Source organism: Bombyx mandarina, chromosome 16, assembly GCF_030267445.1.
Source record: "Bombyx mandarina strain Sakado chromosome 16, ASM3026744v2".
NCBI classification, from domain to species: Eukaryota; Metazoa; Arthropoda; class Insecta; order Lepidoptera; family Bombycidae; genus Bombyx; species Bombyx mandarina.
Window position 1 is genome coordinate 966,547 of NC_143222.1, and position 26,835 is coordinate 993,381.

General features: G+C 46.3%; 1 protein-coding gene across 4 annotated transcripts in view; it reads left to right on the top strand.

Moving 5' to 3' along the window:
• LOC114241537 (uncharacterized) overlaps nucleotides 1-22,243 on the top strand; it is a 42,726-nt gene extending 20,483 nt beyond the window's left edge. For 3 of the 4 annotated variants that reach the window (XM_028172396.2, XM_089733822.1, XM_028172394.2), the window contains one exon: nucleotides 20,535-22,243. In XM_028172396.2, coding sequence (XP_028028197.2) covers nucleotides 20,538-22,172 — 1,635 coding nt within the window. In that variant the 5' untranslated portion in view covers nucleotides 20,535-20,537 and the 3' untranslated portion in view covers nucleotides 22,173-22,243. Of the gene's footprint in view, nucleotides 1-11,041; nucleotides 11,064-20,534 lie in introns of those variants that run through there. The other variant, XM_028172395.2, reaches the window with a different exon arrangement.
• The last annotated feature ends 4,592 nt before the right edge of the window (nucleotides 22,244-26,835 follow it).

Consider the following 26,835-nt stretch of genomic DNA (forward strand, 5'->3'; position numbering starts at 1 on the left):
ATTAAAAAGAAACAAAATCTGGCTTGCAACATAAGTTATGTGCGCACGACAAAACAAGACATATAGTGCTGAATTTGTATAACAACGTTCCTTACAATTATGACAAAACAACACAATAACAAAAACTAATCTAACGAATAATGTAAGGAAAAAAAAATTTATTCACAATATAATACATTAAACAATTACATTAACCTACCTATTAATAAAGTGGAGGATGCCCTTGAACATTTTTCTAAACGTAACCAACCTACAAGTAAAAATATGTAACTCAGGTGACGACCTTGCCAGTTCGTTATAGGTACGACACATTCGGGTAATGGGATTATAGTATCAACGAGAAAACAGTGATCAGAATGAATCTAGAAATAATTTGTATGCACATTCTAATCATAGCTCATACGAACGAGGTCAAGGAAATAATAAAATTCGCTACAGATCTATATTAACTATAGGTGGACGAATTATATATTGGTAAGCTTTGCACACACATCGCTCGTTTGGTCTCGCAAGTACAAACATAATACTAGACTCGCCGGAGTCAAGGAACTGCAGTGAATGAATTTACTGAGCTAATCTCGAAGACGTCTCTATAGGCGTGCGCATGCGCTGCCGCTTGTGAATACAAAAGTGACGAGTCCTGGCGACGGGCGACGACACTGTGACACTGTGACACTCCTCGTGCGGTAACTTACGCAACATTAGGTACGTGTGCAATACGGGTCAGAGAGGGCTGTACTCTCTGAGAAGGCAGTATGCTGTGTGCGCGGACTGGCTCATACTGACCGCCGCCCCCTGCATCAACTGAACATCATCATCAACGTTACGTCAGCACTGAACACAGTGGACTGAAAACAAAATGTTCTTCTGCATAATCGTGCTGTCACCCGCCAGTCAATAATTAATCTTCGGGGGTTGATAAAAGGAAAACCTTCCATGGAGGGGAGCATTGAGGGTATGAGGGGCCGGTAGAACAACGCGACTGTTCGAATCTTGTCTCTTGCAAGTCTGTAGAAAATGTCGCTAACGGGATTCAAATGTCTATCAAGGATCCTCTATTCTACGATTACTACAGCTAATTTATTGATAAACGTTGCAAATTGAGTTGATGATACGTTGTCGCGACGTTGCTCCTCGCAGGCGGCGGCGGCTTCAGGGACAACGTCCAGGTGCCGTGACCCGGGCTCGCGGGGGCGCAGTCCGACTACAAGCGATGCGTCGATGTGGCGTGTCGCTAACTCAGGCGGGTGCTGTGCTGGCTGCACTAAACGCCACAGTGCGTTGTAACTCAAATGTATGTCACATAACTAACAGGGTTATTAACTGCACCAATGGGTTGTGTTAACTCGCCCAAACCGAGACTATCTGATTAGTAACAATAGTAATGAGCACTAACACATACAAATAATGTATGGTTAAGCAGTCAAGAATAACGTGGTTACAGGTAGCATTTCTACTTTACAGATAACATACCAAATATAATTAAACAATACGGTACTTTTTAAGAAATAATTATAATAATATCTTCAGTATACGCGAACCGTAGACATCATAAAAACTAGTTTTACGATTTATTTATCATTTTTTATTTTCATTATTATATCATTTCTGTTTGTTTGTTTGGGATGTTATACTTTTATTTATTATTATTTTTAAAGTCGTCAAAACAACGTAGATACTGCTCAAATTGTGATTTACCTGTTTAATGACTTTTTAAGTACCAACATAAGAGTATAACGAAGTCCTAATGGGCAATGCGCTAATTATGGTACATAATAAAATTAAATCCTTTCGATATGTACTAAACTGACAGGACTCACGAGCAATAATAAAGAACATTATTTATAAGTCGCGAATGCAAAGGTCAATATATTATGTTTAGAGTTATTTCTTTCTGCGGACGAGGCGATGTGTTGCTGTGGACCGAGGACTTCGCGTCGTGCGCGAGTGCGACAAGCATTGAACATTTAATTATTAGATAAAGTGATAATATACTCATATCTAAAATCGATTAATTGGAGATTGTTTCGATAACTTCTATGAAATAAAGCGATAATTGCGTTGCGTTGTGTGCGCGCTCTGCGTACTGTAGACCGGTAGAGACTTGCGTCCCGTAAGAGCACTGTCCAATTCCACTTGAGCTCTGCAATCCGCGGGACTGAGAACACTACTACATCTCTTAGTTTGACGACCACATGACACTTCCTCTGTACTCGCCTCGCGGGGTGATCAGGCAGAGCACCGAGCGGTAGTCGATAGCTTCGCGAATGGAGCTCACACAACACGCACGGTTGGAATGACTTAGCTTACGCTTAACTTTTGTAAATAACTTTTTAACCCTTCCGCCGGAGCCCTTTGAGGGAGTCGAGCGTGGGCCAAGGCCATCCGGTGATTCTGCCAACACACTGAAGCTACCCATTTACCCAGAATCACTAAATTTGGCAAAAAACATTAATTAATATTCTAGTAAATAGTACACAGGTTTTGTAAAAGGTTAAGGCACAAGTGAGCAACTACTCGTAATGGGGCAAATTGTGGAAAAGGTCAGAGAATTTAATATTAGCCTATATGTGTGCTTCGTGGATTTCCGAAAGACTTTTGATACCGTCAAGTGGTGGGAACTGTGGTTGGTCCTGAAATGGGTGTACCGCATCATCTTGTACACACCATCAGGCGTCTGTACGGAGATGGGTGTACCGCATCATCTTGTACACACCATCAGGCGTCTGTACGGAGATGGGTGTACCGCATCATCTTGTACACACCATCAGGCGTCTGTACGGAGATGGGTGTACCGCATCATCTTGTACACACCATCAGGCGTCTGTACGGAGATGGCACGGGCGCTGTTCGTGTTGACGGTATTGACTTCGAACGCTTCAACCAGGCGTCAACCAGAGACGAAATCGAGGTGCTTCTTCGCCGGTTGAGAATCCAACGCTTTGGTCTCCATGTTCTGAAGCTCAGTTGAGAGGCTAACAAAGATTTGGGGAGACCGCATAATAAACAAAAACACAAAAGTTCGGTTAATGAGATGCCTGGTCTTTCCAATTTTTCTGCTTGGGGCTGAGACGTGGACGCCGAGGATGCAAGGCCGTCGTAAGATTCACGCACTGAGATGTGGTGTTGGAGACGTCTCCTCAGAATTCCATAGAGCGCGCACCGTACCAACGTTTCGATCCTGAAAGAGCTCAACATCAAGGAGAGACTATCGTCAACAGTCCAAATACGAATCCTCGAGTTCTTCGAGCACATCACTCGTAATGAGGACTCCATTGAGCGCTTAGTGGTGCAAGGGAAAGTCGAGGACAAAAGATCTTGCGGACGATCTTCAACACGATGGACAGACCTCATAAAATCTGTGACTCGTTGCAACATAAACGATTGCTCTCACTCTGCAAAACACCGTGCCACATGGCGTCGCATCGCATCGCGAGAACATCGATATCCCAGGATCCGACTGATGCATGACCATGACCACTCTTTCAAAAGTGTACGAATAGGAATAAGAAATAGTACACTCCATTTTGACCACTGTACTGTACAGGGATCCGTTTCAGTGATCTCTGCTGTCACGGTTGCTTTGATTCTCTTATATGTACAATATTCAAGGGGTGCGAAGGGTCTGGCGGCCGGCGGTATGACGTCCCGGCAAAATGGCGGGAATCGAGTGAGACTTCTCGAGCAGCCACGTCCAACGACTTGTTTAATTTCCCCGCTAAATTAAAAGGGAATACCGTCCATATTCATACTGCTATAACGTGTAGCACTTTTTAAATTATATAAGTTATCGTTTTTGTCTTGTGCGTGTCTGTGCGTACCTGTCGGTGTGTGCTCCAGAACCAATACGTAACAACCTTAGTTATAACAATAACCAATATGTGTATATCGCATCCAAATCGAACAATACATTTAACATAACATTTACACAACAGTCACCATGGCCTACTACAGCGGTAATCGTAGATAATTATAAATATTCATATTTATAGTGATCTTCTATATCGACTATTAGACAATGCGTGCGTTCATTAAGAAGGGAAGCTTGTCATTGTAATTAAAGCAGATTAAAATACCATGTGATTGGTACTTAGTACTGGTCTCATCGTCGTCGTCGTCGTGGCCTAAAGGATAAGACGTCCGGTGCATTCATATCGAGCGATGCAACGGTGTTCGAATCCCGCAGGCGGGTACCAATTTTTCTATTGAAATACGTACTTGACAAATGTTCATGATCGACTTCCACGGTGAAGGAATAACATCGTGTAACAAAAATCAAAACCCGCAATATTATAATTTGCGTAATCACTGGTGGTAGGACCTCTTGTGAGTCCGCGCGGGTAGGTACCACCACCCCGCCTTTTGTGCTGTGAAGCATGAATGCGTTTCGGCTTGAAGGGTGAGGCAGCTGCTGTAACTATAATATACTGAGAACTTAGAATTTATATTTCAAGGTGGGTGGCGGCATTTACCTCATAGATGTCTATGGGCTCCAGTAAGCACTTAACACCACGACACTTAACTTAACGACGATATGTGGCACTAGTATTCGAGTGAGATTATTGTACATTATAGCGTGAAGAGCTATTAAAATTTTACTACGCTGATATCTGAGCACTCACATTAGAACGCGATTGTGGTGATATCGCATTACTGCATCAAGCGCGGGGGGGCGCGGGGGGGCGCGGGCTCCACACCGACACCGACAACCTACTACTGGTGGGTGCTCAGGTGCGCTCAAGCTTGATAATATAAGGTAGCTTACTGTTGATGCATGAACATCGTGTAACTATAATAGCATAAAGCACCCGGAACTCCGCAAAAATAATAATATTGGCATACAAATTGTAAAGAGTGAAGTCGTAACGGACAAGGCGCCTGGCCCGGCGTGGCGCGCGGTCCCACTGTCCGGGGTTCCCGTACCGCGCGCATCCACAATCAAGTGTAATGAATGTCACAACTACTAGCACCTAACACCACGCAGCCAGCTTGGGGATCGGAGCACGCCTACAGAGAGCACTGCTATTATTTATTTATCATGATTGATATTCTCTGTCGTGATTCCTCAAAACCGTACTAAGACGGTACTTCTACAACACAATAACGAAATTTTTGTTCTAAAGTTATTTAGAAAATTACGTTTTGGACTATCCTCCTCCTTGCGTCGTATTCCTCATTGCTGAGGGTCGTGACCACCCTTTTGTATCACCTTCGCACGCACGATCTTTCTCCATCCATTCTTGTCTCTGGCGGTGTGTTGTGTGGGCGTTGTGAAACGTGGAATTAAGAGATAGGCGGATCTGGTCGGACCAACGTATTGGGCTGCGCCCCCGAGGTCTTTTCCCATCTACCTTACCAGTCACGATGAGCCTCTCGAGATTGCTACCATTCTTCCGTGCGATGTAACCAAAATATTCAAGGACTCTGCGAAGACACTCGGATGACAGCCGCGAGGAGATTTTGAGTTCTTGCAAGATTGATACGTTGGTCCGAAATGCTGTCCACGGAATACGCAGCATCTTTCTTCAGCACCACATCTCAAAGGCGTCAATGCGTCTGCGGTCTGTAAATTTCAGTGACCAGGTCTCAGCGCCATACGAAAAAATCGAGAAGACTAGAGTCCGTACCAGTTTGGTTTTGGTCTTTACGGAAATGTTGCGATCTCTTCAGATTTTTCCGAGCTGAGTCGTGGCACTCTTAGCCATACCAATTCTCCGACGCACTTCCTTCTCGCACGAGCAATTGTTACTGATGTTGGAACCCAGGTAGTTAAAATTGTCCATTATATCTAGGTCTAATGCGCCAGTGAGTTCCAATTTTCCAGAGCTATCCACCACCATGACTTTGGTTTTGGACTTGTTTATGGAAAGTCCCATCTCCTTGCTTATCCGCTACATTTGGTCTAGAAGCGCAACCATTTCCGACTCATTCGCTGCAAAAAGAGTAGTGTCATCGGCGTATCGCAGGTTGGTAATTTTCACACCACCAACTGTAATGCCACCCTCCCAATTCTCGCAGGTCCGTCTCATTATATGCTCCCCATAGGCGTTGAAAAGAATGTGCGATAAAATACAACATTGGCGTACTCCTTTGTGAAATTTATAAGGTTTCGAGGTTGTTCTATCGACTCTTACGACTGCCTGACTTGAGCCACACAAGTTGGCGATGAAGTAAGGCGATGAGATGATTTGGTACTCCAAGTTCTTGTAGAACCTTCTATAAACAACTCCAGTTTTGGACCATAAACACACAGTATATTGAAATAACTGAAAATGAACTGCTTATTTATACGTATAATAGTAAGCATAGTTGAGCAATTTATTCAGAATAATTACCTACTCTCCTTTTTGTACTTGCTTCTAGTCTCATACAACACAGACTCGTAGACTCGTGGGACTTATCTACTGCGTTATAGGGGGGCCACCTGTGTTATTATGTATATACGTAGTGTACCAATGTAATGAGCTCGCTGATCAGATGATGCTTGTTGTGAAGCTCAAACGGAAACGCACATTGTTGTTGTAACTCATTTATACTGAGGCTTCAAAATACAAACCACGAATAAACCGTTAACGTATTGAAACTATATAGGTAGGTCGTCGTAATTCAACAGGAAATATATAGTTGTGGGATAATAAGATCACTATCGTATTAGGTACTAATGAATTGCCACGAGTAACTAAATATACTAGTTATTTTTATAAAATACAAAGATCAGTTATTCGATACAAGACCGAGGAGAGAGGGCGGAGAGGGGGCCGCGTCGCACCCGCGCTGCCTTCTGCTGCCGTAACACTTTCAGATGCACAGAGCGGCTTGGGTCGGAGAACGTTTCTATGTGACTGTAACTATTTTGCTTTTACTGGTGGTAGGACCTCTTGTGAGTCCGCGCGGGTAGGTACCACCACCCTGCCTATTTCTGCCGTGAAGCAGTAATGCGTTTCGGTTTGAAGGGTGGGGGAGCCGTTGTAACTATACTTGAGACCTTAGAACTTATATTTCAAGATGGGCGGCGCATTTACGTCGTAAATGTCTATGGGTTCAAGTAACTACTTAACACCAGGTGCGCTATGAGCTCGTCCTCCCATCTAAACAATAAAAAAAAAACGATATAGCTATTCAATAGATTAGGCTCGCATGAGGGGCGTGTAGTATGTGTAGCGTGTAGCGTGTGTGCAACCTACACGGTGTGATAGTGCCCAGGGTCTCAGGGTAGTCAAAACTGATTTGGAAGCAGCAACAGGCCCCAATAACAGTACCGCGTGTCGCACTCCTGACGCTGCGCCACGTGCCCGGAGTGGCCGGGGCATGCATCGCGATAAGCATCGTTGCGATAACGAACATTATCTGCTCAAGGATATAGATTATTTCATTGACAGACATCATAAAAATATAAAAAACCAATTTTCTAGTTTTAGATGATAATAAATTTAATAAGAATAATACCTACTCAGGTCATAAATTCTGTCACATGTTTAATGTAAAATAATTGAAACAAGTTTATTCATTATGTAACCATTCATATACCAAAATGAACTTAACAAAACATAGATTCTTATGACACTAAAGTTTATTCAAAATGACCTCCGTGATTTTGAATACAGGCCTTCAATCTGCGCGTCGAGTCTTCTATCGCGGCACGAACGAGGTCCATGTCTTAATCGGCGGCTGCCTTAATCAAGGATGTCTTGAGTGACTCCAAATTGGGATGAGGCTTTGAGCACGCCTTTTCCTCCAAGTGTTGCCATATCTTGTAATCTAACGGATTCAAATCTGGACTGGAGGAGGGCCAGTCTTCGTGCCGGATGAAGTCGATTTCACGCGCCGCCAGCCAGTCTTGTGTGCTCTTCGCTCTATGAGCTGGCGCCGAATCTTGTTGGAATACCCAGTGTCTGTTATTGAACATGGTATGAGAAACAGGTTCCACAAGGTTCGTCAGGACTGTATTTTGATACACAACTGCATTCGTTTTTACACCTTTCTCACAAAAATGTACCTCTGTTAAGCCCCAATAAGAAACTCCCAACCATACCATGAGCGAGGATGGAAAATGACCTCGTTGGACACGCGGAATACGGTTGCTCGCTTCTTCACTACTGTGTGCGTACACCTTATCATTTTGTTTGTTGTAGCTCTCTTCTACGGTAAAAATTTTTTCATCCGAAAAAAAATTTCCCGATATTTTTTTCCCGCGTACCGCTTCAACAAAGCGCGGCATCTCTTCAGTCTCAGGTCCATTAGACGAGCATTCAAACGATGTCCTGTTTTTCTTCGATATGCCCGAAGCCCTAAGTCTTCATTTAACACCCTTTTCACCGTGGTTCTGCTTAACCCCATCTGAAGGGCCAACAGTTTCTGCTTACGTTTGGGATTTCTTTGAATTCGCGCCTTCACAGCTTTTATCACTGCTGGAGTCCGAACAGACCGAGGGCGACCACTTCTTGACCTGTCATCTACACTAGAGTCTTCATTGTATCGTTTGATGGTATGATAAACGAATATTTTGTTTATATTCAAAATTTTCAGTATGTTAAAAATTTGAATTGGCGCGTAACCGCAACGATGCAACGCAATAACTGCAACACGGTCTTCTTTAAGCGTCCACTCCATATTTAAAAATGAGTAAAATTCTAAAAGTATACATTTTTATTTTCAAGAACAATTCGAAATTCGAATTCAATAAACTTTTTTGTGGCCAGCATTCTAAAAGAAAAGTTTTTACTGTGTGACAATACTTATGACCTGACTAGTTATAACTGAGAAGCAAACACGCACGGTGATCCGGTTCCGATTTAGGATCTTCTGTGTTATTGGTACGAAAGCGCGCCCCCTAGTGGATGCGAGCCGCAACTACTCGCCAACCATCCGCTCAGTTCGGGCGGTGCGCGGTTCAGCAGAGTCGAGGACTCATCGCTCGAGTAGAATCGAAGTGCATTGGTTGTCTGACCTAGGAAGAGTGAAGACGTCTCGGAACTATGATCGTTTCGTGCTGCGCGATCTCTTTGCTCGACTACCCACCATACTCCCACTATGTCAATAAATAATGAAGATATCGGCCCATTCTGCGGCATAAAGACAATACAAACCCAGACAAAGAGCAAACAAACCTGTTCATCACATAATGTTTGCCTGATGTGGGAATCGAACCCACAACCCTTGACGCAGCAGTGAGGGGCGACAACTCGTACAGCACAGAGTCAGGAGTCAATCATACTCGATCGAGAATAGTATGACAAGAATGACAAACAATGAAGTATGGGGGTAGAGGCAAGACACGCTCAGCTCGGACACTCGAGACCACAAAAAGGATTTGTTATCAGTGGTGCTCGCGAGATCATTGGTAGTGGCACTAAGCCAGGAAACCATTCGCTCGGGGGGTGGCCACTGCGAGGAGGGTGCTCGCTGTCCCGGCGCGCGTAGGGAGCTCCGGCTCACGCACACACACGCACAACAACGTATCGCGAAGGAGTCACCGAATGAGTCTAAACTTCGCGTCTTTCGTTTTCTCTCCGAATACGGCTCGTCATTTATATGAACATCTCCAAGAAACAGGAATTAATACGAGTATAAAACATGTTTTGATCGATTTCTTCTTATTCAGTAGTTTATTTCTGCAACTTTTCTTAAAGATTACCGCTACTACAAACAAGCTCCATGCTATAAAACCTCGGACCTCCCGACACCCGCGCTACTCGAGCGAGGAACGAATCATTTAACACGTTGAAAGCCACGACGCCACGACCGACGGACACAACTATCCACGGCACACTCCTCTCGGGACGCACCAATATATCAAGATCGTCCAAATCGTTAAGGTGTTTTTTTGCAAATATTGTCAAGGAATAACTCAAAAACTAAGGTCGACTTACGGAAACAATGACTATTCAATATTTTCCGAGAGACGTTAATGGCAGACGCGCGGTGTCCGTCGCGTCCCCCGGACCCGTGCTAGCGGTCACAGGGTGTCTACTGTCTGGCCCGGCTGGCCCAGCTGACCCGGCTGGCGTTCAACATGTTCAATCTACGTTAACGTTTACAATGATCTCACGTTTTGCTTTCATCTTTTTTTTATGATTTTTTACCAAAAATCCCCAGATGACGAGGGTAGTTCTATTTAGTTTTTATGGTGTAATGAAATGCTCGTCGGCATCCAAGAGTCAGACCGACTTTAGTAATAAAGCACGTGCGTCTGCTGAACACAGATGAGTATATCCTATTAGACTGTAGTGATATACAGTAGCTGACGACATTTACGCCACAGTGAACGAGCAACGTGACTTTCACTCGTCCCTGAGAGCTGCACGCGGGAGTTCGCCAGTAGAGCCGAGACAGGGGCTCGACCGACACGAGTGTGAGTACTGTGAGCACTATGATTACAGTGGCGAAACATTTGCACTTTGCGATGCTGGTTAATTGAGCCTTTTACTCGACTAATCCGTAGCGCTTGCGCAAGTGGTGTGCGGCGTGCAGACGAACCTCGCTGTTACCTTCACTTCATTTCATCTCTTATCTGCTCTTTGCAGTACTTACTCGTCTACACATTTAGGCCGGACATAAATGGATCGTGGAACCTGTGTGAAAACGTAGGTAGTGTGTTCTGCTCCGTCGGCGGGCGGCCCGATGTAACACGAGAAGGAATCGTCTCAATCCCTCTGAGCACTTCTAACGGAGCATAGCGCACGAGGCTCAGAGAGAACAGAATTCTCTGTGGATGTGCGATGTAGTATTTACTAACAACCAAACACGCACGCACATACACGCACTCGTAGCTCCGTCGGTGATTGAATATCCGCGTCGTGATGAAGATTCACGACTACATAATATGAAGAGGTATCGGTCAGCCGGCACGACCCCGACTCCCGACCCTCGACCCGCGCCCCAGCCCGCTCCGCCCGTTGCAGTGCAAGTAATTATAAATAATAATATAATAACTTGAAGGTCGTCACTCGTCAGAACAAGTTTAGTTCTCGGCGAACCATCGACCGCGGCCGCCGCCTCATCGCTCTAACACGTCACTGGTGATGTCACCACAGCCTGACGTCGGCTGACCAATTAACTGGAAGGTATCAGTCAACAAATAGTGCGTTGTTGTGTTTGTCAGTGGAGCGACACGGATTCAGCGCGAGACGATACGCGTACATACTAGTCCACCGCGACAACTAACTTTATGAATTTGTATTTCGGTTATTATTCGTTAATTTGAAATTGCAAACATCGGCCGGTCCGACTCTTGACCACTCTTGACAACTCTTGACAACTGGTTAAGAGTCGGAGGATATTTTTAAACAAAACCTAAGCACCGTGACCACGACAGCTAAAGTGCTTGAAACATCGGAAATAATATTTGATATGTGAGAGATATAAAAAGTGAGAGATGAAATCGTTACATTACTTGTACTCGCACTGTATAGACTCAAACTCAGAGGTTGGCAAGATCCCCGGGGTCTGCAGGAACGCATTATTACGTTTCTGTTATGACATTGGCTTTAAGGCCATTTGCCAAACTCAATGTTACGCAATCATTAATTAACATTCATTCTTAAACTTTCTTTCCTTCGATAATATTTAGTAATGTTTCTGACCAGTCTCAGGGTAACAACAACAGTAGAAATTAAACCGTTATTTTGCGTTCCAAATAATATTTAAACGTTAAATGTGTCCATGAGCGGACATGAGCGTACATAATAACCGTTAATTTGTTTTAAATTAATTTGAAATAAGCAAAAAGATGTATCACGAACACGATTCACGACTGCGGAACTCGAGCCGCGATCTAACATCTCAAGCTGTAGAGAGATCGGCGCGGCGGCGTCCCGCCACAGCGACGCGAATTCAGTCAATCTAGTAATTAATTAGAATATGAGTAACTATAAATATTTCTCAGAACTAAATGGTAGATTCGTTTCTATAATTCGTAAATATGATTGCACATTAAAGTGTAAATGTGGTGTCGCCTGGAAGGTGGCAGCGGCCGCGACCTCTCAGTGCTTTTTTATGCTTAGGTGGGTGAATGAGCTCAAGGCCAACCTTGTGTTGAGTGGTCACCGGAGCCCGTAGACATCTTCGACGTAAATGCCGCCACCTACCTTGAGATATGAGTTTGTATATCGCTAGCTTTTTGGAGTGGATCGCTAGGATTTTAGATGGGCGGAGCATCACGGTCGTTCTAGACGGTGACTGCTCTGATACCATGACCATTAACGCTGGAGTTCCACAAGGTTCGGTGCTCTCCCCCACGCTTTTCATCCTGTATATCAATGACATGCTGTCTATTGATGGTATGCATTGCTATGCGGATGACAGTACGGGGGATACGCGATATATCGGACATTTCACAATCTCTCTCGTAGCGTGGTGCAAGAGAGAGGATAAAACTTGTGTCCGAAGTAGAGAGTGTGGCGAGTCTCCGAGTGGGGTGAATAGAATTTGGTTCAATTCAACCCGTTAAGACACAAGCTTGCGCTTTCACTGAGAAGAAAAACCCCTTTGTCAAGGTGCCGAAATTCCAAGGAGTATCCCTGCAACCTTCCACGAGTATCGGGATACTTGGAGTAGACATTTCAATCGATGTCCAATTTCGGAGTCATTTGGAGGGCAAAGCGAAGTTGGCATCCAAAATACTGGGAGTCCTCAACAGAGCGAAGCGGCACTTCACGCCTGGACAAAGACTTTTGCCTTAAAAAGCACAAGTCCAGCCTCGCGTGGAGTAATGGCCCAGACCTCTGGGCCGGGGCTCCCAAATACCAGCTACTTCCATTTGATTCTATACAGAAAAGGGCCGTTCGGATTGTCGATAATCTAATTCTCACGGATCGCGTAGAATCTCTGGGTCTGCGGAGGGACTTCGCTTCGTATTTTGTACCGTATGTTCCATGGGGAGTACTCTGAGGAATTGTTTGAGATGATTCCACCATTACGTTTTTACCACCGCACCGCCCGCCACCGGAGTAGAGTTTATCTACATTACCTGGAGCCACTGCGTTCATCCACATTGTGTTTCCAGAGATCTTTTTTGCCATGTACCATCCGGCTTTGGAATGAGCTCCCCTCCACGGTGTTTCCCGAGCGCTATGACATGTCCTTCTTCAAACGGGGCTTGTGAAGAGTACTTAACGATAGGCAGTGGCTTGGTGCTGCCCCTGACATTGCTGAAGTCCATGGGCGACGGTAACCACTCATCATCAGATGGGCCGTATGCTTGTCTGCCTACAAGGGCAATAAGGAAAATAAAAAAAGTTCTAAGGTCTTAGTTTTTACAGTACAACGGATGCCCCTCCCTTCAAACCGAAAACCATTACTGCTTCACTGTATAAATAGGCAGGCCGGTAGTACCGACCCGTGCGGACTCACAAATCGTTCTACCATCAGTAAATACGCAAATTATTATTTTGCGGGTTGGGTTTTTGTTATACGATGGATTTTTTTCACCGTGGAAGCCAATCGTGAACAATTGTTAAGTACGTATTTCATTGGAAAAATTTGGTACCTGCGGGATTCAAACACCGTTGCATCGCGAGATACAATGCACCGGATGTCTTATCCTTTAGGCCACGACAACTTCTAAAATCCTATTGCAGCAATGGAGAAGCGTTTATCGTATTGGACCTTATCGAGAGCAAGAGCAGTTCAAACACATGCAACACGATGCTGTATTCAACGAGGAGGTGCACAAGCGTAAGTTCAGCAGCTGCCCGAGAGACGAACACATCCTATACTAATTGTAAGGATTTAAATACAAACGAACCGATACTGGACCGATACAGTACTGATACGGCTGTACTTAAGGAACCAAAACGTGGTGTTGTGACTGACGTCGGCCGTCCTCGACGCGAGTGAGTCACCGCGACGGTCGCCCGACCCGCTGCGACGTCACACTCGACAAAGATTCCTTGTAATGTGACTGCTTCATTGCTGTCTTATTGTCATCATATTCATGAATAATTTCTGAATTTCAAAGAATTGAAGAATTGATTACAACGACGCAGGAGGGCTCTGACGACTCCAACTCACTCGGATATAATATTTGTATACTAAACGTATTATGTTACAGATTCGAATGTGACAAGATCAGTAAGAGTTTCATTAATCGAGTCGGTACTGGTTTGATTAATACGAGTATAAACAAACGGAGCTGACGTAACATCTGATGTGAGCACGCGGTGGTTACTTGATTCTTGTTGCTTTTGCTAGTCCTCGAGTGAGGTCCTCGATAAGAGTCCTCGGCGATGAGCATTTAGCACTTTAGCTGTGCCTTTGACATTGCCAATGACCATTTCAGAACACGTGGGCCGTATGCACATCTGCCATCGAAAGCAATAGATAAACTTAAAATATTAGCTAGTGAAGTTCACCACTGAGTCATACAACCGTATTAGTTCTGACGATGGTCATACCGTAATATCATAGTATGACGTCATGGAAGTGTTCTCAAGTTATTCATAATATATATTACGAGTATATTATTGCAATATAAACACAACGTTAGTTGACTAACATACATAGGTACACGCAGACGTGCAGCCTTCGCTTGGAGACGATCTAAACGTTAAGATCAGGGATATAATTTTTCGGTTCAATCCTCGAATATGATATTTTCTTGATTAGATAGATGATATACCACCACTGCTACCCATCCCCGCGCACCCCTGTTGTATGATCAAAGAGCCCGGAATACCTACGTAGGTATGTTTGAGCGTGTTATTAAAGTGAAGTGAACTTAAGTGAACACACAAGTGGCACGGCGGCCGGCGAGCCGCCGGGGGTCCGGGGTCGGCTCCAGGCGCGGACTCGCAGTCTAGAACTTCAACGCCGCAATGCTTTGAGCTATGTCGGTTACCATGGTTTTCCTGCGAATCTCCAAATTCGATTGATTTGATCTCTAGGAAATTGAAGATTATATTTTATTATAATATATTTTTGGCACGTTATCTGTTCATACTGTTGTGTGGGAACTGTGTACACTCCGCGGCTGCAGTGCGGCGGGGCGGGGCGGGGCGGGGGGCGCGGTGGTCCCGGCCGAGTCGGAACAGCGCGCCCCTGCCTGCACTAGAAACTGCAATAAAATGTTGTAAAGAAACTGCTGAGTGCAAGTAGTTTGGGAGCTTTAACGACAACGGGAAGGTCTTCCACCGGGCGTGCGCGGGCCGAAAGTTGTTGCTCGGAACTTGTACTTGCAAGTTTGTCTTGAAAATGTCGTAAGCGAAATTCAGGCACAATGGTATTATTAGTGTGTACATTTTTAAAGTTGTTTCTGGTCATGTCAATTTGTCCAGGGACCACAGGTAACGCAGAGTTAGCTGACGCGGCTTGTAATAGTCACGTTACCATACTGTGCATTCATTGGGCGCTTAGCTCGCTCCTTGTACGCCCCCTGCACAGCGGCCGCGCGCCGGACGTGGCTGCCGGTCGCGTCCGGCGTGCTCACACACTCCCCTGCCTGTCTTCAGTGAAGCAAACCAGCAACTCAAGGTCGAGTCCTACGTCACACACATGCTGCCTGCCAAATTATACTTTTCTTAACTTGTATAATTGCGCTCTGTTGTAAGTTTGTGTTTGCGAGAAAAGTGTCATTCATTGGGTTGCGACAGGACGGGCGCCTCTCAGTGACGCCCGTGTGCTCTGTACCTACTGTACTTACCGCGTCTCGATCGACGTCAGCTGTTGTCACGTGACTTCGTCACACTTACGATCGAGTGGTGGCTCGCTATAGTGAGCACGGGCACGGGCATTTAAATGAATCACGAGCCAACACGTCTTCACGAGCGACTTCTGTGCTGTATGGTTTGTTGCACATGTGCTGTGCTCAGTGCCACACAAGGCCATCCTTGACTCGAGTCGCGCGTCCTCGGTGTGTAGCTACAGGAGCAGCCGTCTCCTTCTCGACGCATCCTCTGCCCTCGCGAATACTTTCAGCAAATTGATGTTATAAATAGATATATGTACATAATTACGTGCATGTGTAGTTAGGAATCGTTTCTGTTCTAAAACTTAGAGCCAACAATCGGAGCGCTCAACCCCCCGCCCGCCCGCGCAGCCCCCGCCGCCCCCCGCGTGCTTCTAGTTTAAATGAACGTAACATTTGATAGCTCGGGATGTTATTCCATCTGTCGTTCTTACATGATAAAAAGCATATGTGAGCGTCGTCGGGCGCGTCGTCGGGCGCGTCGTCGGGCGCGGCGTCGGGTCGTCGCTTCGTTTCATGATACATTGACAAAACGGACAAACATTGAACGATCATTTTTGCGACTTAAAATGTAGATACGTATTCATTTTATTTATTTATTCTATATTAGAGCTATACACCTATTAGGTTAAGTCGGCTATTATATAAACAAACGAAATAAAAATAGAATATTTAAACACAGTGAAATATAAAACTTAAACAAAACACTTAAAATAACTATACCGCTCAATTTACATCTTTCGAGAAAGAACAAACTAAACTCATAACTCTATATCACTATAATCACATTTAAAACCTGATACAAAAATATTATGCAAAAAAAAGAACAATTCATACCTAGAGTGACCCGTATCTTGCAACCGTTCTGCTCTGGACACATTCCATCAGGCGGTGGTAGAGATCCTCTTTGACATTGTGGCACGAGGCACAGTTGGGACTGTCTTATATTCGCATTAGAAACCTAAATGCACCCAAGGGAACATGTCCAGAACGAATCCTCATACAGAGGATCAGCTCAGTGCGTCAGCCGCCTCGTTGCCGCGGATCCCCACATGCGAAGGAACCCATTGTATCCTGACTTGAACACCATTATCTATTAAACAACAAATACATTTTATAATGGAGCAAGACAGCCTCCTGTCTCCAAAAGTTCCCTTTCCACAGCTCAACAAATGATGCAGAGAAGACGCCGAATCAGTAAATATCACAAATATTCTATATCCGCATGATTCCGCATAAGAGATTGACTTCAATATTGCAAGCAACTCCAGTCCCGTAATAGGAATATGTTTATTATCAATCTTGAACTTAGCGTTAAATGATCTATTGTGATCAAAAAAGGAGCAACCCGCATTTACTCTATCCTTTGAGGCGTCTGTGTGTGTATATTTGAACAAAACCATGAAATTTATTTTCTATAATTGATACAAACGTATTATTGTAATCATATTCAGAGGTTGTTATTGATTTAATATCTATAGAAATGATATCGTACAAGGGCAGCCTCGTAATAAGATAGGCTGACTGATACTGTAGCGGTGTCTGATTTTAGGAAACTTCAAACTCTCTAACTTTTTTATATGAAGTATCAACTACTAAACACTACCGGTTCTTCTCCAATATCGTGCAACATTTAATAAAAAATCATGGAAAGCAACTATACGCGAACTTAGATAATCATTTGACCTGGACCAAATCTTCAACATATATTTATGACAAAGATATTGCCTTCTAAAGCCTAATGGCATTATACTTAATTATGATTACATCACATGAATTGGAGTTGTCCGTATGAATCCTCATTTCATTCCGTATAATAATATTATGCTGCGTGGTGTTTCGAACCGGTGTGCGAGACGTGAGTCCCTGGCATAGGACCGGTCGTGCACTCGCCCCTCCCTCCCCTCCCCTCCCCCCTCGTCCCGGCAGGCGAGCGTGCAGACTGCGACAGGACTGTTGCTAGCTGACAACAACGGTGCGCGTAAAACGCTTTTGTCTTCCGATTTTCAAGATTCGAGAGATAAATATTATAAGGAATCCCAAGCACTGACACACCTACCAGCCACGAGCAATAGAACAGCACGCTGGCGCAGCCCGGTCTCCCCTGACTTTAACTTGTCGGTGATTACCAATACTCTATTGGCGACTGTTTGAATGTCAAGCTCCAGATTTGAGCGCAGTCTCTTTGATGTCAAATTGCGATGTCTAGATGGTGTATTTCTAATTACTGGTTTACATACAAATGGAGCGTGCGCACGTTTAAAAGCATTCAACAGGTGTACCGCCTCACGGAGCACATTCTTGTGGGGCTTAATCGACCAAAACCGTTATACACGGGAGCTCTCTTCTTCTACGTCGCAAAAGCGTTCGACAAAGTCTGGCACAATGGTTTGATTTTCAAACTATTCAACATGGGCGTGCCGGATAGTCTCGTGCTCATCATACGGGACTTCTTGTCGAACCGCTCTTTTCGATATCGAGTCGAGGGAACCCGCTCCTCCCCACGACCTCTCACAGCTGGAGTCCCGCAAGGCTCTGTCCTCTCACCCCTCCTATTTAGCTTATTCGTCAACGATATTCCCCGGTCGCCGCCGACCCATTTAGCTTTATTCGCCGAAAAGTACTGCGGTGCTATTTCAGAGGGGAAGCTCCACACGGATTTCCTCCCGGATTAGGAGGAGGAATCTCACACCCCCGATTACTCTCTTTAGACAACCCATACCCTGGGCCAGGAAGGTCAAGTACCTGGGCGTTACCCTGGATGCATCGATGACATTCCGCCCGCATATAAAATCAGTCCGTGACCGTGCCGCGTTTATTCTCGGTAGACTCTACCCCATGATCTGTAAAAAAAAATGTCCCTTCGGAACAAGGTGACACTTTACAAAACTTGCATAAGGCCCGTCATGACTTACGCGAGTGTGGTGTTCGCTCACGCAGCCCGCACACACATAGACACCCTCCAATCCCTACAATCCCGCTTTTGCAGGTTAGCTGTCGGGGCTCCGTGGTTCGTGAGGAACGTTGACCTACACGACGACCTGGGCCTCAATCAATTCGGAAATACATGAAGTCAACGTCGGAACGATACTTCGATAAGGCTATGCGTCATGATAATCGCCTTATCGTTGCCGCCGCTGACTACTCCCCGAATCCTGATCATGCAGGAGCCAGTCACCGTCGACGCCCTAGACACGTCCTTACGGATCCATCAGATCCAATAACCTTTGCATTAGATGCCTTCAGCTCTAATACTAGGGGCAGGCTTAGGGACCCCGGTAACCGTACTCGTCGAACTCGACAAAGAGGTCGACGTGCAACCTAACCCATGCATCAGCCCGCTGAGTTTCTCGCCGGATCTTCTCAGCGGGTCGCGATTCCGATCCGGTAGTAGATTCATTCGCGGAACAATTGCTCTTGAGTTGTTAGGTCTCCTTCGGAGGCGCTCGGGCAGTTGTTAGCAAATACCACCCCTCTTGGCTGAGCCTTTGCTCGCCCACCTGTCCTGGTGAAACTGGAAAGGCCTTCGGGCCACCAGTAAACTTTCAATCATAAAAAAAAAAAAAAAAACCTTTAAAAGCAATCAAGCGTGCGTCTTGTCTGGTGCGTGGAGGGAGGGCCCTCCTCGCTTCACGGCGCCCTGCCCGCGAGGTCTCTGCTAGTGATGAGACGCGGGAACAGTAACAGTGCACAATAACACAAACAGCGTGAGTCCTCTGTCCATTATTATAAGTGTGCAGCAAGCACGGAGCATGGCATGCTCGTGGCCAGAGCAGCTGCAAGAAGCGAGATGCAAGCTCCGTACAACGTCCGGACCGCAGGTCTGCCGGGCGACATTGTTCGTTCGGTGGAAGTTCTTTCCTTTGTCCTTTCCCGGCGTGACTTGAACAAGCCACCTCTTCATAACGTCGGGATCTACAGTAAATGCTGATGTAAATGTTACTTCGACGAAGCGCCACGACACAATAACCTACTTATCATCGCTGTGGCTGATCACTTCTCGTCCCAGGCGACGGCGTAACGCGAAGCCGTCGTCGCCCGAAACTAGTCTTGTCGGATCTCCGGATCCACTCCACTCTACTCCACCCACCCACACTTGTATAATCAATAACAACTTTAAGACAACCTTCTTTGGAATTAAATACTGTCTGTTGTCATGACTTTTGATGTCAGCGGCTGTCACCGTGACGACCGTGACGACCGTGACGACCGTGACACATTAGCACATCCGTAAACGACGCGGTCGCACCAGACTGAACACTGGACGGAACAGTATAGATGTTTAGTAGTAAAGCACAATAATCGACGAGATACAGCATGTCACGCCGGAACCTAAATTCCAAAGTAGTTGATAACCGCAGAACGACGCTCGGTGTTGTGTATACCGGCCAGGGAGCAGGCGCTCTCAGGGTTGCCGACTCCATGGCGGCTACCAGATAAGAGTGGTCAGTTCCCATGCGTGCACCGCCTTGTTGCAGCTTGCACTGTGAGCGCGAGCGGTGCATGGTTTTGTGTTAATAGTTTATTACCAGTGTATATAATATGTACCAGTAAAATAAAAATTTACAAAATTTACTTCATGATGTGCATTATTAATTTATTTTTACTTAAATTTAAATAAAATGCCTTAAAGAAACGAATCAGTCATTTCGGAGATTAGCATTGGACAAACAAATATACAGACAATTAGTTTTATTATAGTGAAGTGTAAATAAATATAGGAGCCTTAAAAACCTTAATTCATTTAAGTAGATAGGAGTAGATGTCCTGTGACTGTTGTAGATAGACAAGCAGAAACGAACGATATATGGGTGAGCAATAAGTGACCAGTCGGTGTGGTTGTGTGTTCCAGGTAATGCGCGGGTGGTGGAGCGGCTGGACGAGGTCGCGGGTGCGGTGGCTGGCGGCGCTGGTGTGCTGGGGCGGGCTGGCGGCGCTCGCCCTGCCGCGCCTGCAGCCGCCGCCGCCCGCGCACCGCGCTCGCCCCGCGCCCCCCTCGCGCCTCCTGCTGCAGTCCGAGCCCGCCGCCTCCACGCCGCCCGCCCCCCTCCACGCCCTGCACGCGCTCCCAGCCACCGACACTCGCGTGCTCACCGAGGAGGAGCTGCGGGCCGACGCCGAACGGCGCCTGCCCTCGCTGCCTCTGGCGTACTGGCACAGGCACAAGGACGACAAGAACAAGTACTACAAGAAGAAGGAGTGCGCGCCCTTCCCCTCCATCTACGACCTCGAGTTCCACAACACCTACTGGCAGACGATGCACTCGAGCGAGGGCGCGTTCCACCTGTACGGCGCGTACCTGGACCGGCGCAACACGTCGCGCATCGGGCCCGCCGTGCGCGTGCTCGCCGTGCACGACCGCATCAAGCCCACCATCGCCACGCACTGCCAGCTCTGGTTCGAGGAGCGCGACCAGCCCGTGGTCGTGCGCAACCTCGAGTACAAGTACGTGTGGAACAGCAAGTGGGGTAACTACCGCGACCGCGTGCTGCAGCCGTACCTGCTGGCCTGCGTGCTGCCGGCCGAGGTGCGGGACCTGGTGCCCGCCTCCGTGTCGCTCGTGGAGAACCCCTGCGACCGCGCGACTAACAACCTGCGCGTCCACTACGACGCGCCGCCGACGGGGGGGCGCAAGGAGTTCGCGGTCTGCGTCAAAGGTCTAGACTTCCTGCACGAGGACCTCTCGGTGCGCCTCGTCGAGTGGATCGAGCTTGTGCGCTTGCTCGGGGCCGACAAGATCTTTTTCTATGAGCTTCAGGTCCATCCGAATATCACAAAAGTTCTCGACTACTATGCGAACCTCGGCGCAGTCACGGTGACGCCGATCACTCTGCCCGGAGGCCAACCGAACCTGCCGGGTCTCCAGCACATGTACCTCAAGAAGAAGACGACCCACAAGCGACAGATGGAGCTGATACCGTACAATGACTGCTTGTATCGGCACATGTACGAGTACCGGTGGCTGGCGCTCCTGGACATCGACGAGGTGATCGTGCCGCTGGAGGACGGCGGCTGGAGCGGGCTCATGCGGCGCGCCCTGCCGCTGTCGGCGCCGGCGCCGGGCAAGCCGCCGCGCTCCTCGTACCACGCCTCCAACCTGTACTTCCTGGACTCGCTGCGGCACGAGCACGGCTGGGAGGAGGGCGTGCCGCGCTACATGCACATGCTGCAGCACGTGTACCGCACGCGCAACTTCACCAAGCCCGGCCAGTACGTGAAGGCGTTCCACGAGACGGACCGCGTGCTGGCGCTGCACAACCACTTCCCGCTGGCGTGCCTGGGCGGCGCGTGCTCCTCCTACGCGCTGGAGACCAGGCACGCGCGGCTGCAGCACTACCGCGCGGACTGCGTCACGGCGCTCAGCAAGACCTGCGCCGAGCTGAGAGCGCAGCCCGAGCGGGACACCTCGCTGTGGCGTTGGAAAGACGTGTTGGTGTCGCGTGCGGACGAGGCGCTCACCAAGCTTGGCTTCCTGCCGCCACACCGGTGACCCTCGAAATCCTTCCTCACTCTTATTTTATTAAATTATAGTCATAATAAAAAGTATTTTTTAAATTTCAATGTGTGTTTATCTGCCGCCGTCTCTCCCACGCTAAAAAATACAAATAATTTAAGTAAAATTCAGAATTAAAAGTTCAGAAAGTTTCGCGCATGTTTAAATTTACTCTGCAAATAGATTCGATGCGTACATAAGTACTTATCTCTCTCAAATGGTAAAAATCCAATGATTTACACTAAAAATTTTTTTTTATTAACAATCTATAATAACCCCGGCGCTGGCGACGCGACGCTGCTGGGTGGGCGCTGGTGTTTGCAAAATTACGAATTGATGATCAGGACAGAGGTCCGGCGCGGAGGAGAGTTTACGACACGAAACCAAGAATTTCCACGTCCTTTCTTGGAGACGAATATTGTTCACCGATGTTAAGCGCTCCCGCATCCTGATATCGAGATAATCGATAACATTATTGATACGTTCCTCCTCGCCGTCTTTCCTATCGATCTGATCTGAAAGGCAGGTGTTTCGTACTGAAACAGATTTTTCGTGTTTCTGTATTTTTATTAATATCGAGTATTAGGCAATACATCTTCAAGACACAAATCTTAACCTAGGTACAGTAAGGTTCGATCTCGCCTGTAGACGGCCGGCTAGCCAACCAGAAGCTTGCTGAGCAACCCCTCCAAGCCTACGGGCAGAGGTCGCCGTCGTATAGTAACTTAGCACACGCGTTCCGCGGCAGACATTCTTTATTACAAACAACAAAAATTACCCAACGCAAGTCACGCGTAACCATTAGAACCAGCAACAATTTTTTTTTTATTTTTTTTTTATTGCATTGCTGTGTGGACGAGCTCACAGTCCACCTGATGTTAAGTGGTTACTGGAGCCCATAGACATCTACAACGTAAATGCGCCACACACCTTGAGATATAGTTCTAAGGTCTCAGTATAGTCACAACGGCTGCCCCACCCTTCAAACCGAAACGCATTACTGCTTCACGGCAGAAATAGGCGGGGCGGTGGTACCTACCCGCGCGGACTCACAAGAGGTCCTACCACCAGACAATTGTTCATCGTGTACCAGTCAAGGGACAGACGGTCCCACCTCCGGAAACGACGCTGAGCCCAGGGAGCGCGAGGCAGTGGAAGGAAGGCGAACCGGTAAGTCTTCAGACTTATTTCGTTCCTTACTGTACAGCAGGTTTTTTTTTCGTGCGGAACTCTAACTTTAGAACTTGACATTCTGCAGATGTTATGGGCAGACCACGATCCAAAAGACATTTTTTGAGAGCCCTATCCACTAGGTAAATAATTCCACTTGCACTCCCTCACTCGATGTCAGGGGAGTCGCACGATCAACAATACAACCAGGGCAGAGTATTAAACGATGTCGTGCTGGCGATGTCCAAGGACGCAGCCGGCACAGCCCGCCTCTGCCGACAGCCTCGTCGTCACAGAGAACTGCTCCGCTACTTCCATTTAATGACTTCATTTTGTATCGATAAAAGTGACTGCTAAATGAACGTTAGAAAATTTGGTTTGTGAATTTAGATTAGGTACCTATTTGTTATTAGCACTTCACTCACAACTGTAGTCTGCCATCTATTGACAGAGAAAGGAACGATGTGCAGCGACATCTACATAGCGTTAAACAAACCAGATGGCTATTTAATTATCATATCGTAAAAGCATACATATAAATTATTATGTACCTAGTAAAACTAAAATAATACACGAGATGCCTCTAATAATTTTGTGCAAAGATATAATTCTTGCTAATAATTATGGAAGTGATCAAAAGGGCGGTGTTGAGTCACTTCAGTTATTTACGAAATAGAACTAAAGGTACTGTGTTTCAGTGCGCACGAATTGAACCAAATTCAATTCACCTCACTCGGAGGCTCGCCTCAGAGAGTTCTCCACTTCAGAAACAAGTTTTGATCGTCTCTCTTGCACCACGCTCCGAGAGAGACTCTGATGGCCGATATTTCGAGCATCCCCCGTCATCCGCATAACAATGCATGCCATCAATAGACAGCATGTCATTGATATACAGGATGAAAAGCGTGGGGGAGAGCACCGAACCTTGTGGAACGCCAGCGTTAATGGTCATGGTATCAGAGCCTTCACCGTCTAGAACGACCGTGATGCTCCGCTCATCCAAACAGCTAGCGGTCCACTTGCAGAGCCACTCGGGGATTCCGTAAGCTGGTAGCTTCGACAGAAGTGCCCTTTGCCGGACCCTGTCGAAGGCATTCGCGATATTAAGGCTCACAGCGAGAGCCTCGCCCTTGCTCTCAAAGGCTTCAGCCCACCTGACAGTAAGGTATACAAGAAGATCGCTAGCTGAGCGACCGTGACGGAAACCGTACTGTCGGTCACTGATCAGCTGGCGATCCTCAAGATACTTCAGGAGCTGTGTATTTATTATTCGCTCCATCACCTTGGAAAGCAAGGAAGTTATTAAGTGGTTACCGGAGCCCATAGACATCTACATCATAAATGCCGCCACCTGCCTTAAGATATGAGTTCTAAGGTCTCCGTTTTTACAGTACAACCTTCCTACCGCACCCTTCAAACCGAAACGCATTACTGTTTCAAGGCAGAAATAGGCAGGGTGGTTGTACCTACCCGTGCGGATTCACTAGAGGTCCCACCACCAGTAATTACGTAAATTGTAATGTTGCGGGTTTGATTTTTATTACACGATGTTATTCCTTCACCGTGGAAGTCAATCGTGAATAATTGTTAAGTACGTATTTCATTAGAAAAATTGGTACCCACCTGCGGGATTGGAATGTCGGTGCATTGCTAGATACGAATGTACCGGACGTCAGTTTCAGAGTCCCGACCCACAGGTGGGAGCAGTACTCCATGCGAGGCCGAACCTGTGCTTTATCAAGTATAAATCTTTGTCCAGGCATGACGTACCGCTTCGCTCAGCTGAGGACTCCAAACTAACCAATCTGGCTTCACATTCTAAATGACTTCGACACTGAACACCATTTGCAATATCGACCCCAAGAATTCCAAAAATCCCGTCGAGTTGCGAAGATAGTCCTTGGAATTGCGAGGCCATAACAAGAGGGTCCTTCTTCATAAAGTTCAAACTATCCTGATTGAAAAGCTCACTTCAATCGATATGCTAGGAGCTATAGTTTAGTTTTGTTTACCGGTTTACATAAATGGTGTGCGCCTGCAGCGATCATGACACTTAGCTACCGCAGAGTATATTGCTCAGAGAGAGCATACGGTCATATGGTGCATGTCGGCTATACGTAGGGCTTATTACAACGAAAATACGATACAATTCTATGAGGCGTTAATATTGCGTGCTTATTACAAAAAGCCATGTCTTCATTTTTGCACAATTAGTCATTTTGTAGGTTATACTATCTACAGCTTCTTTTATAAAAACAAATGGAATTGATGCGAAAGTGTTCATGAAATGTAGTTAATATTCAGAATAAATACCTTAGTGAATTTTACATGACTGACATGAATTTATTTTACATGAATTTACATAGAACTAATAAAAACTAACATTATTATTATTCAGTCTGATAACAATATATACCTATAGATGGCGCCAGCAACATGATTTGCATACACGATTACAATACAAAGTACCTACATTTATTAATGTTAATTGTAACATAATTTATTATTTTATTTATGCTTACACTGGTGGTAGGACCTCTTGTGAGTCCGCGCGGGTAGGTAACACCGCCCTGCCTATTTCTGCCGTGAAGCAGTAATGCGTTTCTGTTTGAAGGGTGGCGCAGCCGTTGTAACTATACTGAGATCTTAAAAGTTATATCAAGGTTATATCAAGGTGCGTGGCGCTTGATATACAGTTTTTTTTATAAATATTTTTTTATTACTATTTATCAAAATATGCATCTACGGTATCCCTACTTTTTTATTGTTTGATGGATTACTGGTTGCCTGGAGTCTTTCCAGTTTCACCAGGACAGGTGAACAGCTTCGTGAATGAATCTACTACCGGATCGGAATCGCGACCCGCTGAGAAGATCCGGCGAGAAACTCAGCGGGCTGATGCATGGGTTAGGTTGCACGTCGACCTCTTTGTCGAGTTCGACGAGTACGGTTACCGGGGTCCCCAAGCCTGCTCCTAGTGTTAGAGCTGAAGGCATCTAATGCAAAGGTTATTGGATCTGATGGATCCGTAAGGACGTGTCTAGGGCGTCGACGGTGACTGGTTCATGCGTGATCAGGATACGTCTTATCCTTTAGACCACAACGACCTCAAACTCGTAGCTCAGCTCGACTTAGCTCTTGTAGCTTACCGTCTGTTGTGCCGTATGAGGTCCAGCGTTGTCGGGTCATATCGTGAGCAGCGGGGCGAGCCACTAACCAAGGCTGTTCGGAGATTTTTGAGCTCCTCCATCATTGTGTCCAGTTCCTCACAGTATACATCCGCAGTAATGCTGGTGCCGTTTGGTAAGAAGCTGCGATGAATTAATTATACCGACACCAAAAAAAAACAGGGACCATGTTTTTTTAAGGGTAGGAAACAATCCAATGCTTTTTTTAAACCTACAAAAGGGCGTACGTCTTATCAATTACACTGTCCTTCAGGTTTTATATATGGCGATATCATTGCAGAGAATTTGCTGTTTCTCCATGC